The sequence below is a fragment of the Pelmatolapia mariae genome, linkage group LG5 (assembly GCF_036321145.2).
Source record: "Pelmatolapia mariae isolate MD_Pm_ZW linkage group LG5, Pm_UMD_F_2, whole genome shotgun sequence".
Lineage (NCBI taxonomy): Eukaryota > Metazoa > Chordata > Actinopteri > Cichliformes > Cichlidae > Pelmatolapia > Pelmatolapia mariae.
The window spans coordinates 3,778,670-3,802,241 of NC_086231.1; the positions used below are offsets into that span (position 1 = coordinate 3,778,670).

Sequence of the window (23,572 nt, forward strand, 5' to 3'; positions counted from 1 at the left end):
AAACTAGCGAGCTAACTTCCTGCTAACTTCTAACTCCGTTAAATGTAATAAATTCTATTTTCATGGATGCCAGTGTGTTAAACATAATTGTTACGCCTGGTAGAGCAGCAACGCTGATCATTTTATTTCAAATGAAAGGATTTAGACAGTTTTTAACTCTGCGTGATGCCGCAGTGATCATGTGACCCAGGCACGGCTAATGACCTCAGACTTAAAGACCGGATAGCAGCAATGGTTTAGAGTCACCTGAGCCACGCTGTAAGCTGTAAAGATTTAGGCCATTTTTTAGGTTTCAACAAAAAAGTACAGGGTTGGGAAAAAGTAGGCTTTGGCTAAAATACGATGTAAGGAATGGATTATAACAATCTGCAAGAAGATCGTCAGTCTAATACGAGTTAACAGGAGTGCCCACTGGTAATTTGTATGAGAGTGATAACCACTGATAACAGCCATTCAGTCTGGTGATAATGTTTCAAGTGTGTAGAAGAACCCAGCTTAATGACAGACCTACTTTCCAGGTACTTACTATTCTCAAAAAGGAGGCTGTTACCATGATTCCACAGAAAGGAATTAGTTCAGGGACTATCAAGGACCGATGTGCATGGCCTGAAAATACTCATGTACATTTACACTTTGCAAATTTTAGGACATGCTGACAGAGCACCTAAAGGTTAATAAAGCAAGTGTCTGAAAGTTGATTTATTAATGTCAGGACTGGCTTTAGAACATAATAAACTCAGAAACTTTACTGCCAAATGGTAACAGGAACAAAAAATAGAAACAAAACAAACACATCGAGACACAGTATCAAGCATACACTTGCTTGCCTCTTTATGGCCTGTTGTTCATCACTCTAACAGACTTGAGCTTTTACTAAACACCCTTGTAATTGTTCTTCTCACCAGCAGATCATAAATAACCAATAAATCACAGCCAGAGTCTTTATAAACCAATCAGCTCTGCATGTGTGTGTAGTACAGCACTTGGCTCTGAGGACCCCAAACCATATAAAATCTCTTATCTTATCTATGTTTTCTTTCCAGATTGGCTGGCTGTCCCACAGGTTGCAAACACACTCATAAACCATAAACACACACTCAGCCATTGTTCCATGTTTCCCTTGGAGCAGATGATGTATGTTATCAGACTCCAAACCCATGACATGGGCCAAAAGCCATTAGTGCTGCATGAAATAAGGGGGTGTCCCTCCTAGTCCACACAGCCAAGATACCCACTGAGGATTGTCAGGAAAAATTATGCGTAGTATTAGTTATGACAGATGGGTTTAAATTGTAGGTTTCAACACAATCGACACAATCTGCTGATGATTGTGGAGTTCGTATGAGGACTGTTTGGTCCGCGCATCCCTGTAGGATGCTCCTTTAATGGTGTTTTGTGCAACAGATGCTATTCACTCATTTAACTCCAGTAATGCCCAGTTTCAAACATTCACACACGCTAGCAGCATATTGTTACAGTCCATTTCTAGTCTAATCAAACTTTCTCCCTCTTCTTTTCACTCAATCTTTGCTCATTTATCTCCATTTTTGTGTCAGTACAAGTTTCTGTTGGTTCCCAAGCTGGTGCAGCAGGTGGAAATCAACTCGTCATTCAAGTTTAAAGGATTTACTGCAAAAACTAAAAAGCCACTTAAATGGTGGTGGTTTTGGAGGTTGAGTTATAGAGTGGGCAGGCTGGTGACTTTTCTTTCCAGAGATGAATCTCAGGAAGCATTTGATGATGATGTTGACAGAGCGCTCGTCCATAAGTGCACAACAGGAAGATAAACTGATGGAACACAAGTGTGTCAGCCAGAGATCCAACAGCAGGAGGTCCTGCCACTGTCACATCTCACACACACACATGCACACACACATGCTACAAACTCAGCTTTATTGCAGCTTAACTACGCAGGAAGAAAAATAAACACGACTGATGTCTTTCTTCTTCCTTTCTATCTGCCCACATGGAGCTATTTAAAATAACCTATAACAGAAGTAGGAAAATAATTGTAACTGCACTATATTACTGATTTAGTAAGCTGTTAAATTACTGCATTCTCCAAAAACGTGATTATAGTAATATGCTAGACCCAGCATTTTTTTAAAATTATTATTATTTTTTATTTGGATGAGCTAAGTAAAATTAAACAAACCCTTTATATATATTATTAGGTGGTCTACTAGTCTTGGTTTAAACTTAGCATTTACTTTCATAACCCGGCCCTGGGATTCGGTGTAGAGTGTTTCGTGGCTCATCTTTTGTGAGTTGGGCTTCTGCATTAGCTTGCTACGATAACAGTAATCATGATTTAACAATGACTAATGACGAGTTTAGAAAACTGGGTCAAATAGTAGAAGGAATGTATCTGATACAAAGTGAGACGGCACTCAGCTGCCACTCGTACCACACTTTTAAAAATAACAGCTGATGAAACAAGCTGTGGTTTTGTGTTTTTGTGCAATGGGCAGTGAGTTAAGGTGAGTCACATCCTGTTGTGTTTCTATAGTCTAACTTTAAACTAAATGATGCAATTCTGTAAAAAAACATATAGACACTGAGGAAGAACTAAATATTTCACATCCTTTTTTAAATAATCATGACGTTAGCAGTTTCCTCATTTTTCTTGAAACAAAGTGGCACTATAAAGTTTTAGACGACATCGCGGAGACGCTTGAACAAGCGCACTGTTTGGACTCAAAGAGACGACCAAAACAATGAAGCTCCTGCTGCTCATCCTCACGTTGATGACAGGTAAGACTACTGATTACTAATATTACACATTCATTATTACACTGATTTTCTATCTATCTATCTATCAATCAATCAAATGGTATATTTAAATATATACATGATCATGACTATAACAAAGTAAGCTTTAAATTATAGATTATTTAAATTCTAAGGGTTAACATGTCACAATATAATGAAAGGTCTTAATATTAGATAAAAACAGCCTCAGAAAAACAACACATGATCACTGTTCTCTCTAAGCTGAGCGTGTGAGCAATCGCGCACTGCTGACACAGAAAATCAGCGAAATAAAATAAATACATGTATTTACTTTAATTCCAGTTCAGGCTGTTTTTTGTGTGTGTGTGTGTGTGTGTGCGTGTGTGTGTGTGTGTGCGCAGCGCAGATCTTCTGTGTGAGGAGACCATGTCAGCAGTGCGCGATTGCTCACGCGCTCAGCTTAGAGGGAACATTGCACCTTGCATTTATTACACCATGTAATTTCAGGGAAGCAACTGCTGCTGCCAGTCAGTTTGTGAAGGGTTTTTAAGACAATTTGAAGTCAAACAATTTGAAGTCCATCATTCAAAAGTTAGAGAGATTATTCATGAGTGGGAAACACTGAAGATAGCTGCTCTTCCCAGAGGTGGATGTCCCAGCAACTTTACCCCAAGGTCATCAGCAAAAACCCAAGAGTGACACGTGTGAGGCTACAGGACAAGTTCCACACAGTACAATTACTGTTTTGAGAACAGAAAACTTAGCATATTAGCACAATCACTTCATACCAACTGTCAAGCATGGTTGTGGAGTGGTGTTGATCTGGGTTTGGACCTGGGCACCTTGCAGATGTTGAGTCGTCCATAAACTCCTGCGTATACCAAAGTAGCCTCTACAGTAAATACAGAAAGCAACTAATATGTCTGCTTTGCTGACTCCTGGTGGTAATGTACAAAAATGAGCTATTAAGATACATGGCAAAGAATACACAGACACCAGCTGAAAGGTTTAAAGACAATAAATATACAAATAAAAATAACTAAAACTATGAAAGCTGACCCTGTAATATCTTACCTATTATTAATCATGAGACGTAACCATAAGTAACTGTGCTCAGACTTTCCTCTTACCACTAAAGGCCACTCTTAACGACCTTGAGCATGTATATGAAATGAAATCCTTCCTGATAGACCAAAAATACAAAAAGACCAGACTAATGATTTGGACCTGATAAGTTTCAGGTTCCATCAGGGCAGACGTTTGGTCTCTAATATGTACAGGTGGGGGACTTCAGGCCTCAAAGGCCGGTGTCCTGCACGTTTTACATATCACCTTGGTTTAACACGCCTGAATCAAATGATAAGTTCATCATCGTCTATTGTTTTTAAACTATTTTGAGAGAAGAGGTTTTGACTAATTTGAAAAAAACAGCAAAAATCACAAACCTGTTGGAAAAGTTCAAAATGCATTTTACTCATAGTGACGACTGTGTATCAACATCATGTCTCTCAATCCAGAAATACTAAAAATCTATTCAGAACAACTTTTTCTCTTTGATCTGCAGGTTGTGCTGCCGATGGTGATGATAAAGATGAAGTGAAGGCATGCAAACAAGGATGGGTTCAATTCACCTGCAAATTTCCTAAAACAAATAAAAAATATGACCACATCAATGTAGTTATACCCGGTAGAACAAGCTTACGAAGCTCTCTGAAAGATGTTTGGGAAGATAAAGGCAGATTTTCTCTGTACCATGATACAAAACATAAAACTCTAAAGGTGGGCATCAGAGATCTTAAACAAGCAGACTTTGGGATGTACAGATGTGAATTTGGTCAAAGATCAAACAGATTTACTGTCAAAAAGAAATTGGAATCTGGTAAGAAATGTGATTATTATTGTTGTTGATGTTATTAGTACAACACAAGAAATTAATAACTAAAAACAGATTTCCTCACCTGTATTTTGGTATTAGATAGTTTGTTTCTATCACACAAAATCATAAATCATAGTTTGGAAATGTAAAGATTTATTACAGATTACAGGTGAAACACATGTTTACATTACTTTGTTTATTTTTTAATCTTAGAAGTTACTTTACATCTCAGACTTTTGAAAGGAAATTTCACAGTTTGCTAATTTTTTCATCTGTATCACACCTTTGTCTGCACACGAGGAAGTTAAAAATGTTAAAGTAGTGTGCGACAAAGTACAAGTTACATGTTGTGATATAATGAAGGACATTCAAATACTTCATTGTCCTGTTTTTTTGTTTTGTTTTGTTTTTCACAGAAGATTGCCAGCGATCATTTACTCAAACTGTGAACAGAGCAGCTAAAATCATGTGTAATTATCCAGAAGAGGATTTCAAGTCCTGGGTCAAATTTTTCTGCAGAGGGGAGAATTTCACCTGTAAGGATATTTTGTCAACAAAAGGTCAGAACGGGAAATTCAGACTCACAAACACCAGCAAAGGCTTCAGTGTGTCCATCAGTGATGTTTCCTCACAGGACGCTGGTGTCTACTGGTGTGGAGTGGAATCAAATGATGGAAGCTACAAAGCTTCATTCAGACAAATAAAACTGGAGGTTGAAGGTGAGATATTCAATTAGGATACATTTATTTATGTGCTCCACATGTTCTCTCACTTCTCATGTATTTTAATGCACATCAGTCATAGTATAAATTCCAACTGCACGAGGTAGAGGTTTTTTTTGTTGTTGTTTTTTTGCATAATCTGGTCAAAGGGTTTCACTAACTTCTAATCATTTGCAGGGCATGATTTAGTCTTTTATTTACATTTTTTTTTAATTTTTTTTCTTAGTCTTCTCTTTTTGATAGCACATCTCTTTTTACACACACACACACACACACACACACACACACACACACACACACACACACACACACACACACCTATCAGCTTTGTGTAGATGTTGAAGGAAGAGGAACATATAATACATATATTTGACAGAAGTATACAAATTATGTAATATGTTATTCAGAATCTTTAAACAAACAGTGAAACAGGACAATTCAGACACACAAGCTTTATTTTCAGTATTTTCTTTACTATTAAAAGCTAATTATAAATGGCCAAACGTGAACAAGTAATCTCTGTGAGACAAAAATTCTGGCTTCAAAATCCTCTACTTTTTTCTAATGTTTGATCTGTAGGTAATACTGAGAGACAATATCCCTATTATGGTCATCTATGACACTGTAAAGCTCATAGAAGCTCCTCCTACTGAAACTTTTCCTTTACAGAGCACTAACTAGGAATCAGAAATAATCAGAAACCTTAACAACGTTTACTAAAAGTGGTTAAGTTGCTTAACAAAATTAAACATACAAAGTCTAATAATGTTACAGTCACTGCAAGTGGAAAAGATCAAAATATTCCCTTTTAAAAAAGAAAAAAAAAAAGAAAATAAAATGCCATATAATTATATTTAATTACATAATTTAACTATAATTAATGTATGCATTAATTCTAGTTACAGTGGCAATTACAGTTCATGTTCATGTAGAAGTGAATTTAGCTTTGATGATCTGTTGAGTAGAAGGTAATGTTATACATTCAAAATTAAAACAGGCAGTAGAAAAAATCAGATTGTATTTTATACATTATGTACAATTTAAATGTTATATAGAAACTAAACTTGGCAGCAACTTTTCCAAACATTGAACATTTTTTTAATTCACCACATATTGTCAGTTTATCTGTAGTAATGACAGCTTGTTAATTTACTCTTGTTTCAATGAACAACTTTCATGCTTTTGTGTATCCAGAGCCTCCAACTGCAAAAAAACCCTTGACTACTTCCTCTACTACATCCTCCACTACATCCTCCAGAACTTCCTTCACTAAATCTTCAACATCGCAGAATCCTCCAGCTACCAGTTCTAAAACCCAGACACCTCCTGTGACAGGTCCTTGTGAGAAAGTGCTCTTATTGATTGAATTAAAAAAGTCTGTTAGTGTATTTATGTGAACTCTATTAAACTCACAGTTCTAGCAGACATGTCTGTGTTTACAGCTGCCATTTTGGGTTTTCTTGTGATTTTTGTCTTACAGCTGGTTCTCCTTTAACTGTGATCATCACTGCGGCTGTCCTTGTTGCTCTCCTGCTACTTGTGGTTATTGTGGTTTTCACCTACAAATGTAGGTAAAATATAAATTTAAAATGCCCATCCTAACATATTAATGTATAAAGTATCTAAAATATATTTACTTTTCAGTAGTCAGACACATTCAGCGGTTCATATATTAGACAGTGAAATTAAAAGAAACAAATGTAACTCTGTCAGTTTGGACAGTTTTTTGTCTGTTAGTTTAAAAAAATGTTTTTTCACTTCCTTATGTTTTCTTATTTTTCTCTGTCAGGTTTTTCATGGTCAAAACACAGAAAAAATGGAGAAGCACAGAACAAAGAAGTATGTATGTGTGTGTGTGCGTGTGTGTGCGTGTGTGTGCGTGTGTGCGTGTGTGTGTGTGTGTGTGTGTGTGTGTACTTGTGTGCAGTTACAGAAGTGTGCCTTCAATTAAAAACAAAAAACAGAAACTTGTGCATTTCTGCTGAAACCAACCAGTTTAAAAAAGACCCCACAACATGTTATCAGGAGACTGGTGTCCAGTCTCTAGGCTTGTGTGAGTGGGGTTTAACCCAGAGGCCCTAAATATATATACAGGAAGTCTTAATTTTTACTCCTATGTCTTGCATTTCAGCAGATAATGTATTCGCGGCTGTAGTTTTGCTTTAAAATGAATGGTAAGTTGAGCAGGACAGCATGTAGCCATGTGGAACATTATCACACATGTCTGAAAAGGTGAAAAGTTTTTCATCCTGAACTGCAAGATTCAGGATTAAGCAAGCTTTAAAACTTGCAAACCCCAGAAATCCTAAACAGTAAATATATCTAAGAACTGAAAGCACAAACAATAAGGGTAGAAAAGGAACCATAAAGAACTCGTACAAATCAACAGGAAGTAAACACAAAGGAATGAAAACAATTAATAGCTGTGTGAATAGAATAAATACATTCTAACAATAACTTAATGCAAAGATAACCAAGAACTCAGAACTAGATAGTGGCCGAGTATATGCACAAACACATACAAGGAATTTGGTTCCGGTTGATGGTGTCTCTCAAGCACAACAATATAAAAACACACAATAAATGATAGAAACCAGACATTAAAAATGTCAAAATCCAGGGACAACACGCACACCAAGCCAGCCTATGTCGCTCTTTTTGTTATCATTAGGATGTTCATACTTTGTTGAGTGAAGCTCTGTATTTTTTTTCTTTTGTTTCTAACTCCTTATAAATAAAGAAATATAGCATCACACCGTAGCCAGGCTGCTCGCTGAATAATCACATAAAAACATTAAATTACTGACATCCTTTGTGAGTCCTGTCAGTGTAACGTCTTTAGCAGAAACAAGGTAGAGCTACATGACAGGACAAGAGCTGAAGAGCAGCAGATGAGCCAGGTTTCAATCACAGCTCAATCACAATTCCTGATAAATCTTCAAACCTGATCAACAGAACAAAGCAATCAATTAACACCACAAAGACTCCTGTTTAACTATTTATTTCTAGAGAAAAGTTATTGCTTATTTAATGTGAATCAGCTGATAAAGATATGTTTCATCTAGGACATTAAACTTTAAGGTACTTCTCCCCAATTCTTCAGCAACATACGGTACTCTCTCCTAAAGTGAAATGACTTATTTCCAGACCAACGCTGGCATCCATGGAACAACGCTGATAGAATAACTAAAGTTCAGCTGCACCAGCTGTTGTGGCTGCTGTGAGTTCAGGCTCTCTACTCACAGGAAGTGGCATTAACTGCACTCACTGCTGGCTTTCAGCAAGCCGCAGAAAACAAAATAGGTGGAGTTTCAAAACTTTTATCAGGTTGTCAGTTTGTTTTCTGTGTAAAAACTGTTTTCTTGTGTAGTTCAGTAAAAGTTCATAACCAGTCTAAATCAGGTTTACACATACAGCATTTAACAGGACAGTGTGTGCACTTGAGTGAAAACCTATTTGCAAGAAACTCAAATATAAAATCAAGTTTTCATACACGTTGCTGTCTCTGGCTGCTGCTGGTTATGTTTACAATGATGCCCAGAGCTGGATTTGCACCTGCGCAGTAATTAGCAGGTTTTAGTGATAGACAGCAATTCCATTTTTTAAGGTGTGTAGTACATGTACTGCTTACTATTAAGATTGGATATAAACCTTTTTTGTGTTTGTCATTCTTTAGGATAATATCTATGACGCAATACAAGAGTCTTCCCAGAAGTCCGACTCAAGACCTGCAATGAAAACAGTTTATGCCACTGCCAACTTCCCCACAAACCCATCTCTCTTCATGCATGAGTTTAAAGTCAACGTTAAAAACATCTCTGGTGAGGCTGATTCTGGTACATATTTTAATCTGTGGAAACCAGGCCAGCGTGATACGAAGTCTACAGCCAATCATATACCCAGAGTTTCCACTGACCCTTTCTACTCTCTGTTGTTGCCATGCTACTGCGGCACTGAGGCAGGTTAAGTCCTGACTGCTCCTCTGTTTACTGCTTACTTTCTCATGTGGGGGCAGGTATGTTTGAATAGCTATTTAATTTTGATGATCTAGGAAATTTCAAAGCATGTGGGTTCGTTTCCTTGATGCATTTCAAAATGTATAAGAATTTTTCAGGTGCTTTCACCTCATGTCAGGTGTGGAAATAGAGTGTACAGATCTGGGGCGGTGACCTGGGTGGGAATGAATGGGATTATTTTGCTGGGCCTAAATGTTATTTGTGTTTATATTTTTTTTCTTTATTTCACTTTTAAATTTTTTTTTTTAACAGCCTTAAGTGTGTGGGCCCATTACCCCGAATGTACAACTCATCTGTAATCCTTCTCTTCTCTATTTGTTTATATGTATGAAGGAAATATTCTTAGTAAAAAGACATTGTTTAAAAAAATGATGATCTGAAAAATGTAAGATGTGAAAAATATGCAAAAAAAATAAAAGAATAGAAAAAAAATCAGAAAGGTGGCTGAATACTTTTTCACAGCACTACATATTAAACAATTCAAGCCTATTATAGGCCAGGAAAGGGAAGACATGGTGTGTTTGCCACCCACAGGGGGCAAACCTAACTGTTGATCCAATCCAGCAAATGTATTTACAGATATTAGAGCTTCACCAGGAACCTTTTTATGCTATTTTTAAAATTATTATTAAATAAATAAATACATTTGTTACTTCCCAAATGTGCACTTTTACTTGTCTGTTCTAACTTTTTTACCTTTGTTTTTGTTTTTTGAGCATGTTCACCTTGACATCAGGTTCAGTTGATGTTACTTTCAGCTGCTCCTTTGTTATACAGGGTTTCCAAAGTAGGGTGCCATTTTTTTTATCCCCACCATGACGCAACCCCCATGGGATGTGTTTCCTCCCAGGATGGAACGGTTCATGTTTTAAGCAATTCTTCTTCTTCATCATATTAATGATTGTACCTTTTTATTTTGTTCTTTTCTTTCTCAGTTACAGTTTGTGTTGTAGTTGATTTGGAAAATTTAAAAAAGCTTCTGTTGATGCTATTAACCCTCTCGAGGCAGGCGTTGCCGATTTGCAACAGTTAAAAACTAACAACCTGATTACCCCACATACATATTTTATGAGTTGGTTTTTTTTGTTAATTTTCCCCAAATATCAGATTTTTCCTGTAACTAAAACTTAATTTGAGCCTGAGAGGATTAAAAAGGTTTTGCATTTGCATCTCGTGTGGTGTGCAAAAACAATATTTAGAAAGTGCTTGCACCAATGCATCTGAATACATCAGGACTCAACCTGCCATACAACATATTTACAGAGGATGGCGCTGTCAGACTGAAATCAATAAAACACAATTTTAGTTTAATGCTTGTTTAAGATTTATAAATACAGTAGGACATTATGATCCTGCCTGTCCTGAAAACACATTTTTTAATAATAACTCTCTCCACGTCTGTGGTCGTCCCTGGTTTTTCGTTCTTTGGAGCTTTGAATTCTTGTTTATTATTAGATGTTTTCTCTTTATTTCCTTTGGGCTTTATTTTCTTATTTATTTAAATTCATGCTTCATGTTTTCCAATTTCATTAATGGTTATTTGTTAAAACTTGTTCTCATTCTGCATTTGGCTTCTTACCCTGTCTCACTATCTGAACATGTCCACCTGTGTCTCCTTCCCCCAGCTGCTGTAAAACCTGTGATGCTCCCCTGGAATGATCCATTTTCCTGGCTTCCTGTGAAGATTTTTACATTTTGGTGGTTACTTTATCAGACTGTATCAGCCTTATCAAATATGTCAATCCTGCACTTGGTTCCTTAATGTTATAAACAATAAAAACAATATCTAAAGTTTAATATATTTAATATATGTAGTCTACATACAGTGCTCAGCATAAATGAGTACACCCCTCTACATCTGTCAGAAAACCTTTAGTTTCCTTTCAGAATCAACATTTTCTATGAGATACTATAATACAAAATACTCCCACAAATGTGGGCCATTGATTGCAAACAAGATTTGTTAATTTGCACACACACAAAAAAAGGATTTTCCGAACAAACTCGTTCAAGCCCATGTTACAAAAACGAGTACACCCCAATTATAGTGTTAGGAGTAAAGCCACACTTAAGACTACAAAATTCGAATTAACAGGCATTCAACCACAGGTGAGTCTAATGATTCATTTAAGAGGTGTGCAGCAGACAGGTGACGATAAAAGGGCATTACTTAACAAAGAAAAGCCCTTCCCATTTCATGCTGCCAGCGGGTTGAAGAGCGGGTTGAAGAAAATCGCCATGGAAGTTCAGTGCAGTTAGCTAAAGCAGTAGAAAGCCAAACTGGAGTGACCGTTTCCCGTGAAACCATACAGCACACACTGCAGAGGAATGGCATGCATGGGTCCATGAAGGAAGCCTCTCCTAAAGCCCATGCACAAAAAAGCACGCCTAAAAATTGCTAGGACCCATCCTGAAAAAGATGAAGACTACTGGGACTACTGAGACAAAGATCACTGTTTTTGGAACTAATGGTTTCAAAACTGTATGGTGTCATAAAGGTGAGGATTTCAACGAGAAATGCATGTTTGCCTACAGTGAAACATGGTGGTGACAGTGTACTTATGTGAGGCTGCATGAGTGCTGCAGGTGTTGGGGAGCTGCATTTCATTGATGGTACCATGAACTCAACGTGCTGCTCAATGTGCTGCTCTATACTGAAGGAGAAGATGCTGCCATCACTCCGTGCACTTGGTCGTCATGCACTTTTCCACCACGACAATGATCCAAAACACACATCTAAAGCTACTGTTGCATTTCTGAAGAAGAACAGGGTGAAGGTGATTGAATGGCCAAGTATTTCTCCTGATCTGAACCCAGTCGAACACCTGTGAACAAATCTGAAGTTGAGCATCACTCTCCATCCAGCATTCAGGCTCTAAAAGAGGATATTCTTGAAGAATGGGAAAAGATAGATGTTGCAATATGTCGCAGCTTGTTCATTCCATGCCTAGAAGACTTGGTGCTGTCCTTGAAAATCACGGTGGTCATACAAAATACTAGATGTAGTAGTTTTTGTTGCGGGGTGTATTCATTTTTGCTTCGACCAATTTTAGTAAAACTGAAGATTTTGTGTCTAACTTATATTAGATCTGACAAGCAGACTGGATTATTGCAGTATATTTTCCTGGGACACTGTGGATCCCAGAAACCTGAAGGTTTCCACAGCAGACAGTGCTGTTAAGTAACTTCATGGGGGACAATGGAAACAGCTCCTCCTGTCATCTCTCTTCGAGTTCTGAGCATAATCATCTCTAACTGCACCACAGAGCCAGCTGATCAACCCCACGTCTGTATGCAACTCATTGCTGTTCTTGATGAGTCAGATAACTGTCATGTCATGGCTGCAAACTGAACTGCAGTTGTTTGTGTAGAGGGAGAAGAGCAGACGAGAGGCTACACCCCTGGGAGGAGAAGTGCCGATTAACGCCAGCCACACCTGCTGCTTCCTGTCTGTTAGAATAATGTGTGTTGTCTTCATGTCTTCACTTTTTTGTGATCTCGCTCTAGCTGTGTGTCTTTGCCTGTTATCATGACATAAACTACAGCACTCATGCAGTTTGTCTTGACAAATGTCATGTCTGGTCAACAGTAGCAGGTGAGAAGTAATCAGGAGTTTGTGGAGAGTGTTAGGTTGAGGCAGAAACATGGCGAGGAAGAGGAAGATGGGGGCAGGGTTACTTTTAGTTTGCCCAAAATATAAACTGAGGAAACACGACTGTGCACACAACCACATCACCCCAGACATGAAAAGAAGAACTCAGAGTTTCAATTTCTTAAAGATGACTTCAGCATTTAGGACCAACAACATGAAAAGCTGTTTCCTGCTCATTATGTTCCTGCTGACAGGTAAAAACTATAACTATTGCTTTATTACTGATATTAGAGACAGAGAGATTTATTACTGCATCTTAAGTAGCTTGAATCAGTACATCCTGTGGGCTGGTATGGCTACAGCTCTTTTTGAATATCTTGAACATGAGCTTAACAGACTCACTGCTCCACTTTTTTTGACCACAGCACATTTTTCAACTTAACAAACATAAGCTATAACCAGCTAATACATTATTATTTTCTGCACTTTATTGTAATGCAGGAGTGAAAGTAAAATTAAAAGTGAATGAAGCTCCTGGTGGTTTGAATTATCCAGCTAATTAAAAATATGCAATAAAAGTCACAGCAGACATGTTTGGGCCTCATCACAATTATACAAAAAGATGGAATAGGTCCAAATACACTTGCAAAAGTTCAGATTGATTATTTTTATTATTGATATATAATAATATAACATAATATGGTATTAATTCATCTTACTGATGTACTAATGCAGACAGACGTGTCTTTAGAGTTTTGTTTGAACCTCTGTGATTTATTTTAAGTGACTGAGGTGAAGTACATATTTGTCCTCAGCCTGTGAGATGTCACAACAGAATGAATGCAGAACATGGGTTGAATTCACCTGCAACAAAGGAAAAGCTACAGAAAAACATTATATAAAGTATGAATCAAAGCAAATCCCAGAGATGGTCTTCAGGGAACTTAAAAGTGAGGAATCCTGGGAGAAAATGTGCAAAACGTCTAAACCATCATCCAGCAACGAGAAACCAGCTGGTAAGAATTTCTTTTTTGAAAATCCAGTCATCTTATATCTGAAGTTTTGTTTATTTTAATTTATAAAAGTCAAATGTAAGAAACACACAAAATTAGTTTAGTTTTACTTTTATAACATTTATTTTTTTCTCCTGCCTGAAAGCATAAGTCTGACAAGTCTAATTACTAAATGATTTTCTCCTCCAAGTCTTCATTTTTAATAAGTTAAAGATGCAATTTCTAAGAAGAAGGCAAATTTAATGAAAATTAAATAATTTACAACTTCAAATACAATAATTTGGATAACTCATATGAGATACAACTTAATGAATTTCATTTGATTATTTGCTCAATCTACCTTTTTTTCCTTTGTAGTGAAAAGCGAATGCCTGAAGCGATTTAATCAAATTGCATACAGAACAACTAAAACCACGATCAAATGTGATTATGAAGGAGACAACAAACCATTTTTTTTCTGCAAAGAGAATAACTCTGTCTGTGAGAACATGGTATCAGCAGAATCTCCTCGACAGTCAAACAGCAGATTCACTTTCACAAACACACACAGAAACTTCAGCCTGTCCATCAGTAACGTGTCCTCACAGGATGAAGGTGTCTACTGGTGTGGAGTGAATTTAAAAAAAGAGGTTGTGATCAAAAAAATACACCTGAATGTGGAACGTGAGTAACTCTCATCATGTCTTCCAGTTGTTGCAGTTTCCATTTTATATTAAGGCATGCCTAAATCCTGTGTTTTCAAGTACTTGATTTCTTCTGTTTTCTACAGATATTAAGAATTTCACAAGATCACCAGCTGCTGGTCAGAACTTCACATACTGGTGTAAATGCAAAGACAATGCCTCACCTTCACAATCAATCTGTAAGGGAGACGATCCATCTATATGTCAGCCTCTAGTAACAACCAGTGAGTCTGATAAGAACAAGAAGTTTTTCATAAATGATAAAGACAAGACAAACATTACTGTTACAATAATAAATGTAACAGCTGATGACAGCGGGACATACTGGTGTCGAGCGAAAAAAAACAACCAACAAATCTGCAACAGACTGATCCTGACTGTAGGTGAGTCACGCTGTTTTATTCTGTGGGTGTTATCTGACACTACAGATATTACAGAGCAGTAATAATTCACATGCACTTTATCTTTAAACAACAATATACCTTTGTCCTGTTAAATTTCAGCCAATAAACATTCATCCAAAGTGAAGACTTCTGATATCTGATAATAAAAACTCAATAAACCCTTTAATTTTATGGAAAGAAGCAAACCAGGAAAACGTTACATGAGAGGAAGTGGTTTGATACAGAAAGAGCTTTATGACAGTAAAGTGGGCGTGTTCAGCTGATAACCTTTTGTCTCATTAAGGACTGAGATTGTACAACTAATATTGTGCCAGGAAATGATTAAACATTAACTTTAAAATAACTACACAGAATCTTAAATGTGGGTCTGTGTGCTTCCACAACTTTCAGTCTACTCTGATTGCAGACCTGTGAGATCTGCAGTGAGTCCTGTATATACTGCTAAAGAATCAGTTTAACTAACATGCATACAGAGTACCTGCAGCAATGCTGCTGCATTTGTTTTCATTTCCTGCTCCTCCCTTTGAGATGTGGTGTGTGATGGCTGAAAATTATCAACCAAAGCTAAAAATCTGCGGTTCCAGCTTCGAGATCAGGGCTTAAAGGATAGATAGACATTTACACAAGTGTGAAGAATGTCGTTATCAACGGTTCTAAGTGTCCCATTGAGCTATGAAAGTGTGATGTCAAACTATGAACATTGGCAGAATCCTAAATTCAAATAAATGTAGCATTAATCAGTTTTTTCATGCAGTTAATTTCTGCTGCACTAATTGTGTGTTTTTGTCTCTGTGACAATAAACCATAGGTAAACATTAGGTCAATTTTAAAAACTACTGACACAAATTTGGGAGTAAAATGTATTATTAAGGTCCTTGTTTTAACAGAAGGATCAAAAAAGAAGAAAATAAACCTTTAAACCGACACATTTTATCTTATTTATCAAACTAATTAAAATGAAAATCAATAAAAATTTCAAACATTTTCATAAATACAACTTCCTTGACCTTCATTTTTCTTTCAGTATCACCACCAACATCCACGTCTACCATTTCATCAACTACAGCGACAACTACAGCGACGACTACAGCTGCAGCTGCAGCTGCTGGGAGACCTGGTGAGAGAGTACTTGTGAACATGTTCAGAAAGTTTATTTTAGTTTTGACTTTTTAATTTAAGTAAAATTCACTTTAAATTCCTCAGCATAGAAATGTGTGCGTCACAAACGTTTGCTGATGCCTTTTTAACTGATGCTGAATATGTTTGTGTTTTATTTGTCAGGCGTCTCTGAGGCCATCATTTCTGTGATCATCTGTGTGGCTGTGCTGCTTTTTGTGATACTGATGATCCTAATATATAAACGTAAGAACATTTACTGTTTGTTTGCGCAACATTACTAGATATGCTAATTTGTACCCACAAACCACATTCATGTACTTCCTTATCTCACACAGATGATGTCTAAAAGCACAGCAGCTAAAGTATCAAATCAAATGATCAAATGTAACTAAACTAGAAAATAACAAACTTTTCACTCAGTGATTCTGCTCGTTTATGTTTTGCTGTCTTTTTTTCTGTTTAACAGGATTTTCACGTTCAAAAAACACAGGAAATGGTGCAGCAGCATGCCGTACCAAAGAGGTTTGTGTGGAAATGTTGCTTTTTTTATGTCTTGCTGGTGTGCGGTGTAGTTTTACTGTGCAACACTTCTGCAGCAAACAAGATCAAAACCTCATTTTCTTCCCAGTCGGTTCATTCTGGGTTCACCGTACACAGGATCTCTTTTCTTTATCTGGCTTCACTTTCCCAGTCTAGGTGTCAGCATGTTCACATGAAGGAGGTGCTGTTGGCAGCATATCACTGATCAGGAACAGTTTTAACCTCGTTCTTTCACCTGCAATCACAACTCATGGTCATTAGTGTTTAGTTTACAGTCTTACCTTTTTTTTTTTTTTTAACGGATTATTGATCTTTTTTTTTTTATCTTTTTTTTTTCACCTGTCCCGTTTGGCTCTTTTGCCATCAGAATTATTGTCTAAAGGCGAAGAAAGATGCCCAACGGATTTACTTTACCAAATGGACCATCCCAGCCTTGCCGTAATGGTCTATTTGATTCACCTTTTATTGTTTATTTTATTTTATTTTCACTTGCTAAATACGGGACAGACATGACTGAGGAAAAGAAAGGGGAGAAAGAAAGAGGGAAAGAAAAACAGCGGGGAAGAGGGACGGGGAAAAAGGGCAAAAAACAAAAACCAACAGAATAAGCAGACCAAAAATACATATATCAATCACCTGGATCACCTGTTGAGAAAGAAAAAAGAGAAAACAAGCAGAAGAAAAAGAGAGCAACTGTCTTACCTTAGACATAACCAACTCACTTAGGTCAGCAGCATAACTGACTATGGTGAGTCACATGGGTAAGTAGTAAACTGCCTGTGCAACCCTGAAACCAGTGTTAAACCTCAGGTTACCTCAGCAGGCTCCAAATTCCGTTTCATGGCACAGGCCTCTGATCGTGACACGTATGACAGCAAAGACTTCACCATAAACAGACAGATGTTGATGTTATTTCCACACACAACAGTCGTATAGTCAGATGTCTCTCACATGGCCAAAAATAATAATCATAATACTTCAATAAAGAAATCAAATACACTGCTTTAAAAAAAAAAAAAAAAAAACTCGATTTCTCATTCTTCCCCTGAAGGACTGTACCTATGAGGAGATACAGGAGCGCCTCCAGCTGTCATACTCAGAAAATGCAACAAACACAATTTATGCTACTGTCAGCTCTCCAAACCCCGCGCCCTCGACACATTACGCTACCATTAACTTTCAAAACTCCGATAAAGCTGCTGGTGAGACAGTCAGACTCAGCTACTCTGCCTGTGAATATTCTACTGTGAAGTTTCCCAAATGTCCAACTGACTCGAGTGACACTCAACTGCACCGGCCGACCGAGGAGCCTCTCTACTCAACAGTCAACAAACCAAGAAAATGAGATCATTTATTTAAAGAATATAACAGATTATTTTATATCTATCTATCTATCTATCTATCTATCTATCTATAGATAGATAGATAGATATATAGATATATATATAATGTATTTAGTGTTTGAGTCACAGTGATTTTGTGATGGTGTTTTGGCACTGATCTGTTCTGAGAGCTGAGATTTTATTTGCCTGTGAAGATGATTATTAAAGCCTATCAGGAAGATACGGACCTGCCTCTTTCACAGGAGGAGAAGCCCACAAAGAGGTCAAGTGCTTTTGTACAACACTGTGGTACGATAAACAACACCCACACTGAGATCCACTGAATTTAAACACAATGAATGTGAAAGCATCCGAGGCATCTGCATATATCAAAAGAATTAGGTATTATTTATAACTTAAAGCACAGCGTTGCTGCTGGGCAACAACATGCCCAGTACATGTGAAATTAACTGAGCCAACCAATCAGAGTGTTGGAAAAAGTATCAAATTTCAGTCTGATCAGACGTTTGGGTCACCATCAAGCAGTATTAGTAAGGTGGGGCATCCTCTTCTGACATATAATCACTGGACCACATGGTGTGTGAAGCTGCCATTGTAATTGTAATTAAAATGATAAACTGTAAATAAATGAATGTTAAAAAATGTGTTTGTTTGTTTTTTTCTTTTCATTGCCTTGGGGCAACGTTGGAACTTTTTAAAAGAGACTTTGATTACCATGAGTTTCCATGCAGTGATGCATTATTACATGTATCTATACACATGTCACATGTTGCTAATGTGATACCTCTTGCACTGTTGGAGGCCATCAAAAAATGTCATCATTTCAGCGACAACAGTTGCCATGCTAAAAGGGATATGATGTGTTCCTCTAATCACATCCTCATGAAGCAGAAACAGCTTCCTATGCAAGGAACACTGTGCGCATGACCAAATGGAGCCATTAAGGGCAACACCATATCCAGTAAAAAAAGAAAATGAAAAGAAAACCAAAAAATGTCATTTTAATACAATACAACAAGATCAGATGGCACAAAACTTGAAGTTTACATCGGGAAAGTTGCCCAAACACCTGAGCTTCCATGTGTGGAAATGTGATCCCAAATCCCAAAGTCTGTGCAAATCTAAAAAGAAAGCAAGAAGAGCAGTTTTTCCTTCCCACTGTCACCAAGCGCTTGCTTATAGTGATCCTCTGGTTGTTGGGATTTTCTCTGTGTTATTGTAGGTTCATTAATTTACAATATAAAGCACCTTGATGCAACTGTTGTTGTGATTATATAAGTCAAAGTGAATTGAATCAAAGAGTAAAGATGAGGGTTCTTGTGTGCACAGAAACAAAAAAAGTGATGTGTCGAAAGTGCAATGTGCACCTCTGTTTTACAGCACAGAACTCTCTCTTCAACAATTTCTGTTGTTTTTATTGCTTTCAGTTGTGTTATGATCTATGAGTTATGTTTATATATACTGTTGTTGCACAATGTTTCCTCTAAACAATGAAAAAATATATTGAAGAGGTTGTCTGGAATAAATTTTTTGTTCTTTTGGCAAAAAAATGTGAGTCAGTAAATGATGTTTGATCATTCCCAGCATGTACCACGAAAATGTGTGCAGTAGTAGTTAAACAGTTTGCTTGACTTCAATATTTTCGTGCTTAAATATATCCAATCTCATTTTTTACATTACCAGTTAAAACTTTGAACTCATCCATTCAGATGTACAGATGTGACGTAGGAGGAGATGTGATGTTGCTGACGGTGCTGTTTGTGTTTGATATATTGTTTACATCAGTGTTTTTGCTTTGTGAGATAATTTGACCTCTGCTGTACATAGAAACAGCCTGGAAACCGTCTACGGTGCAGTTTTTGCTGTTGTAATGTCACCAGTTTTAATAAGAGGGATAATTTATCATGTTTATTCAACAACATCAGTTTTATATCTGTCATACATTTCATTAAGAAGACATGAACTGCATGATTATACTGTTTGCGATATTACAATCAGTTTGTTACTATTCTCCTCCTATTTCTAATAAGCAGCAGATACAGTAGAGGGCAGCATTGAGTTGCTGGTTGACTCATATTGTTACAATAAAACATAACCTAAATATCTGTGTGCGGCTATTTTGGTCCCCAAACAATACAGTTTTAAAAATTGACACCCAAACCTGACCTAAAGCAGGTTTTAGAGATCCCAGCAATGAAATCAACATTAGAGTCTGACAGGAGGTCAAAGGGGAAACAAGACTATATACATTTCAATAAGGAGAGATCACTTGGAAGAATTAAAGAATTGATTTATTGAGATAAAAGAATTAATGTCTTTGGCAATTTGACTGATTTGACTGATTTCAGAGACAAGAGAATAGAGAAGGGCAAAGGTACTGGTGCACAAACTAAACAAGGCAGAGGACACCAAGAGGGGGAAACACTGAGCACTCTAGAAGCACAAGATAACAATAAAATCAAAATAGGAGTCTAAAACTCAGCTTTGCAGCGCAGACCAAACAGTTGTTGTAATAAGATGTGTCACAGTACTTTGTCTGCGACCCAGTATTTGTGTTTCAGGCTTTGTGTTTATATTATTTGATTATTGTTAATTCGTGGTTTTGGCTCTTTGTTTTCTGCTTGTGTTATATTTTTAGTTCATAGGATTTAGGTTTCTGTTACTTTGCCTTCCCCGTGTCTCACGTCTCGTCACTCTTGTCTCCATGTTCTTTCTGTTTCCTCAGTCAGTCATGTCTCTGTCTCAGTCTGCGTCTTTGTGACTGTCTCTTGCTTCCTGTTTTATTTTGATAGTCCTTGTCCTGCATGCAGTGTATCTAGTTTTGCTTCCCTTTGTCTCGTTATGTTTGATTACTCCGAGCTGTGTCTCATTCCTTTGTTACTCCTGTGTGTATTTAAGCCACCTGGGTCAGCACACCTGAATCAAATGATTAGTTCATTACCAGGCCTCTGGAGAACTTCAAGACATGTTGAGGAGGTCATTTAGCCATTTAAATCAGCTGTTATGGATCAAGGACACATCTAAAAACTGCAGGACACTGGCCCTTGAGGCCTGGGTTTGGACACCACTGACACCCTGTGTTCTCCTCTGTCCTCTCTGTGCTCCTTGTTTCCCAGGATATTTCAGTGTCTGTTCCCAGTTTTTTAGTTTCCTAGTCTCGTGGTTTTCCAGTTCTGAGTTCTTTGTTTCTAGTTTCCAGTTTTTGGTTATGCTTTAAGCTGCCTCTCTCAGTTTACCCCTCTGAGTCCTTGTTAGGGCCAAGACGGAGCACGAGGAGGTGGGCTCTAGCACGGAAGCTCTGTGGGCCTGGGCTTGCACAGGAGTGGCTGCCTCGGAGTTCAGGGCTAAGAAGAGAGTCTATGGCATGAAGAGTAAGGTTCCATGCAGCTATAAAAGGAGGATGACGTGCCAAGTGAAACGGGGACATCTTTGAGGCGATGAGGCTGCCAGCTGTCCCGCCCTCAAGAGACTCTGATTATGACCCTTCTCTTGATATTGATATTTGATTAAGGTGTTTTAAGGTATTAGAGGTGACGCGTGCACTGGCCGCTTCCCTACATGCTTTGACACTGACCGGAGCTGTCTCTGGTGTTACCTCCTTACACCCTAGCCGAGCCGGGCAGTAACAGTCCTGCATTTGGGTCCCATCCTGCCTGCCGAAACATGACAAGACTTGATGCGATGCAGGTTTTAAACAGCTGTGAAAATCATTGTATTCTGTTTTTAAAAGCATATTTACAATGCAACTATTTCAGAGTTATTCTAGTGTCCGGTGTACTGCAAAATCAATGTGAGTCATATCCTGTTATTTTACATTGATGATGCAACACTATTAAAAATATATAAAGACAGCGAAGCATGAATCAGCCTCTTTTCCCAATTTCTATTTAGTCATCACCACCGCTGTCTCCATTTCTCCCACTCCCCTGTAAAAACTGTATCAGTTAAAAATAAATAATGATTTTTTTTTCAACTAAAAAATTCCACTAAAACAAACAAAAAAAGCCTTTACCACCACTGAATTCATTTCTTCATTTCTCAAGACCGTTTTCGAGAAATGGAGATTCTTCTTGTTAAAACTCATAAAGTAATTTTCTGAACTGCTATTCCTGTTTTGTGGACTTCCTGTTAATTTAAACTTAAACCACAACTATTTTACTGACGCAAAGTAATGAAATATGAAGGTGGGAGGAGTTCTCTTTTTTAATAAAACAGGGTGAGGACAGACAGAAATTCACTAACATCAGTCGAGCTCAGGAGACAATCAAGATTTGAAGATGAGCATCCAAAAACAACAGATGAAGTTGCTGCTTTTCATCCTCTCATTGATGACAGGTAAACGGTTTCTAACACGTCATATCTGGTATAACATGCTAATCGTTGTTATACTGTTATGACATCATGTTATGGAAACGTTTATTACAACATACATTTTTGCCTCCAGTACAGTTTTCTATACAGTCAGTACAGTTTCAGTGATGTACTGTGTTTATGACTGACAACTATATGAGTTTACAGAAACATGTGTTCATGCAGACAGATTAAAATGCTGAGAGAATAAAATCCCTCTCAGTAAAGAGACAGTTCAGTTTTTTATGTGTTAGGCAGTAAAACATTTATTATTGTGCTTTTTTTTTTAAATATAAAAGAGTAACTGTCAATATTCAAAGCAAATTTTCAGTATCACAAATTAATTTATTGAATCGTTTTGCAGACAATAGTCTAAGAAGCTTAGAAAGAAAAGTGTCTTGACTTTTTAAAGTTTTCCTTGGCTGATTATGACCCACACCCGTTTTCACACCTTGGCTCATGTGATTAGGTAGAAGATCAATAGGGTATCCGTGACCCTCTTGCAGACACTCCATAGGGCTTAAAATCTGGGACTCTCCACCATTTGCTCCTAGAACTGAAGAAGCTTCTCGGATGAAACGTCTTCAAGAAAACTTAAAGAAGTCCAGACGCTTTTCCTTCCAAACTCCTTAGACTACGATGACCTGGATGACTGAGAACCTTCACAGACATTTTGCAATTCATTTTTTATGTATCGAGCTAAAAGCAAAAAACAGAAGCAAGACACGCCTACAACACAAAAACACAACATTTCAAAACCGTTCACAAAGAATGAAACTGAACAAGAAGAAATAGAACACTTGTATGTTTTGTCATACACCATAATTATGCATTCGCATTTATTTTAACTAATTTAGATCAAACTGGCCATTTAAATTTTTTTTAGCATGAGACATTAAATTAATAACTGCGTGTGACTTGTGACGTCTGACATGATGTGAATATTTGTCTTTAGGTTGTGAGTGGATGTCAGAAGGAGCGCCCTGTGAAGAAGAGTGGGTTAAATTCATCTTCAATCAAAAAACAAATGGAAGATTTCAAATGGAAAAAGTTGTTAATCTTCCTCAAAAAAACAAAATAAACCCTGGCAAGTTGATCGTCAAGCAGCTTAATAATGCCGACAACAACGGAAAACAATCATATGAGACAGAATTTGAAATTGGTACGATTTTGTGGGGTTT

At 37.3% G+C, this 23,572-nt stretch overlaps 1 protein-coding gene and 1 long non-coding RNA gene across 2 annotated transcripts; both read left to right on the forward strand.

The window, feature by feature from the left end:
• The first annotated feature begins 6,807 nt into the window (after positions 1–6,807).
• LOC134626890 (uncharacterized) lies at positions 6,808–9,731 on the forward strand. Its single transcript, XR_010093857.1, has 3 exons — positions 6,808–6,898; positions 7,121–7,170; positions 9,008–9,731. It is a non-coding gene; the product is annotated as an uncharacterized LOC134626890 (long non-coding RNA).
• A 3,366-nt stretch (positions 9,732–13,097) lies between these two features.
• Positions 13,098–18,063, forward strand: LOC134627360 (uncharacterized). The gene is made up of 8 exons (XM_063473371.1): positions 13,098–13,193; positions 13,755–13,955; positions 14,310–14,615; positions 14,722–15,018; positions 16,064–16,156; positions 16,321–16,401; positions 16,625–16,680; positions 17,750–18,063. The coding sequence occupies exons 1-8, from the start codon at positions 13,127–13,129 to the stop codon at positions 18,041–18,043; spliced, it is 1,395 nt and encodes a 464-aa protein (XP_063329441.1). The 5' UTR covers positions 13,098–13,126; the 3' UTR covers positions 18,044–18,063.
• The last annotated feature ends 5,509 nt before the right edge of the window (positions 18,064–23,572 follow it).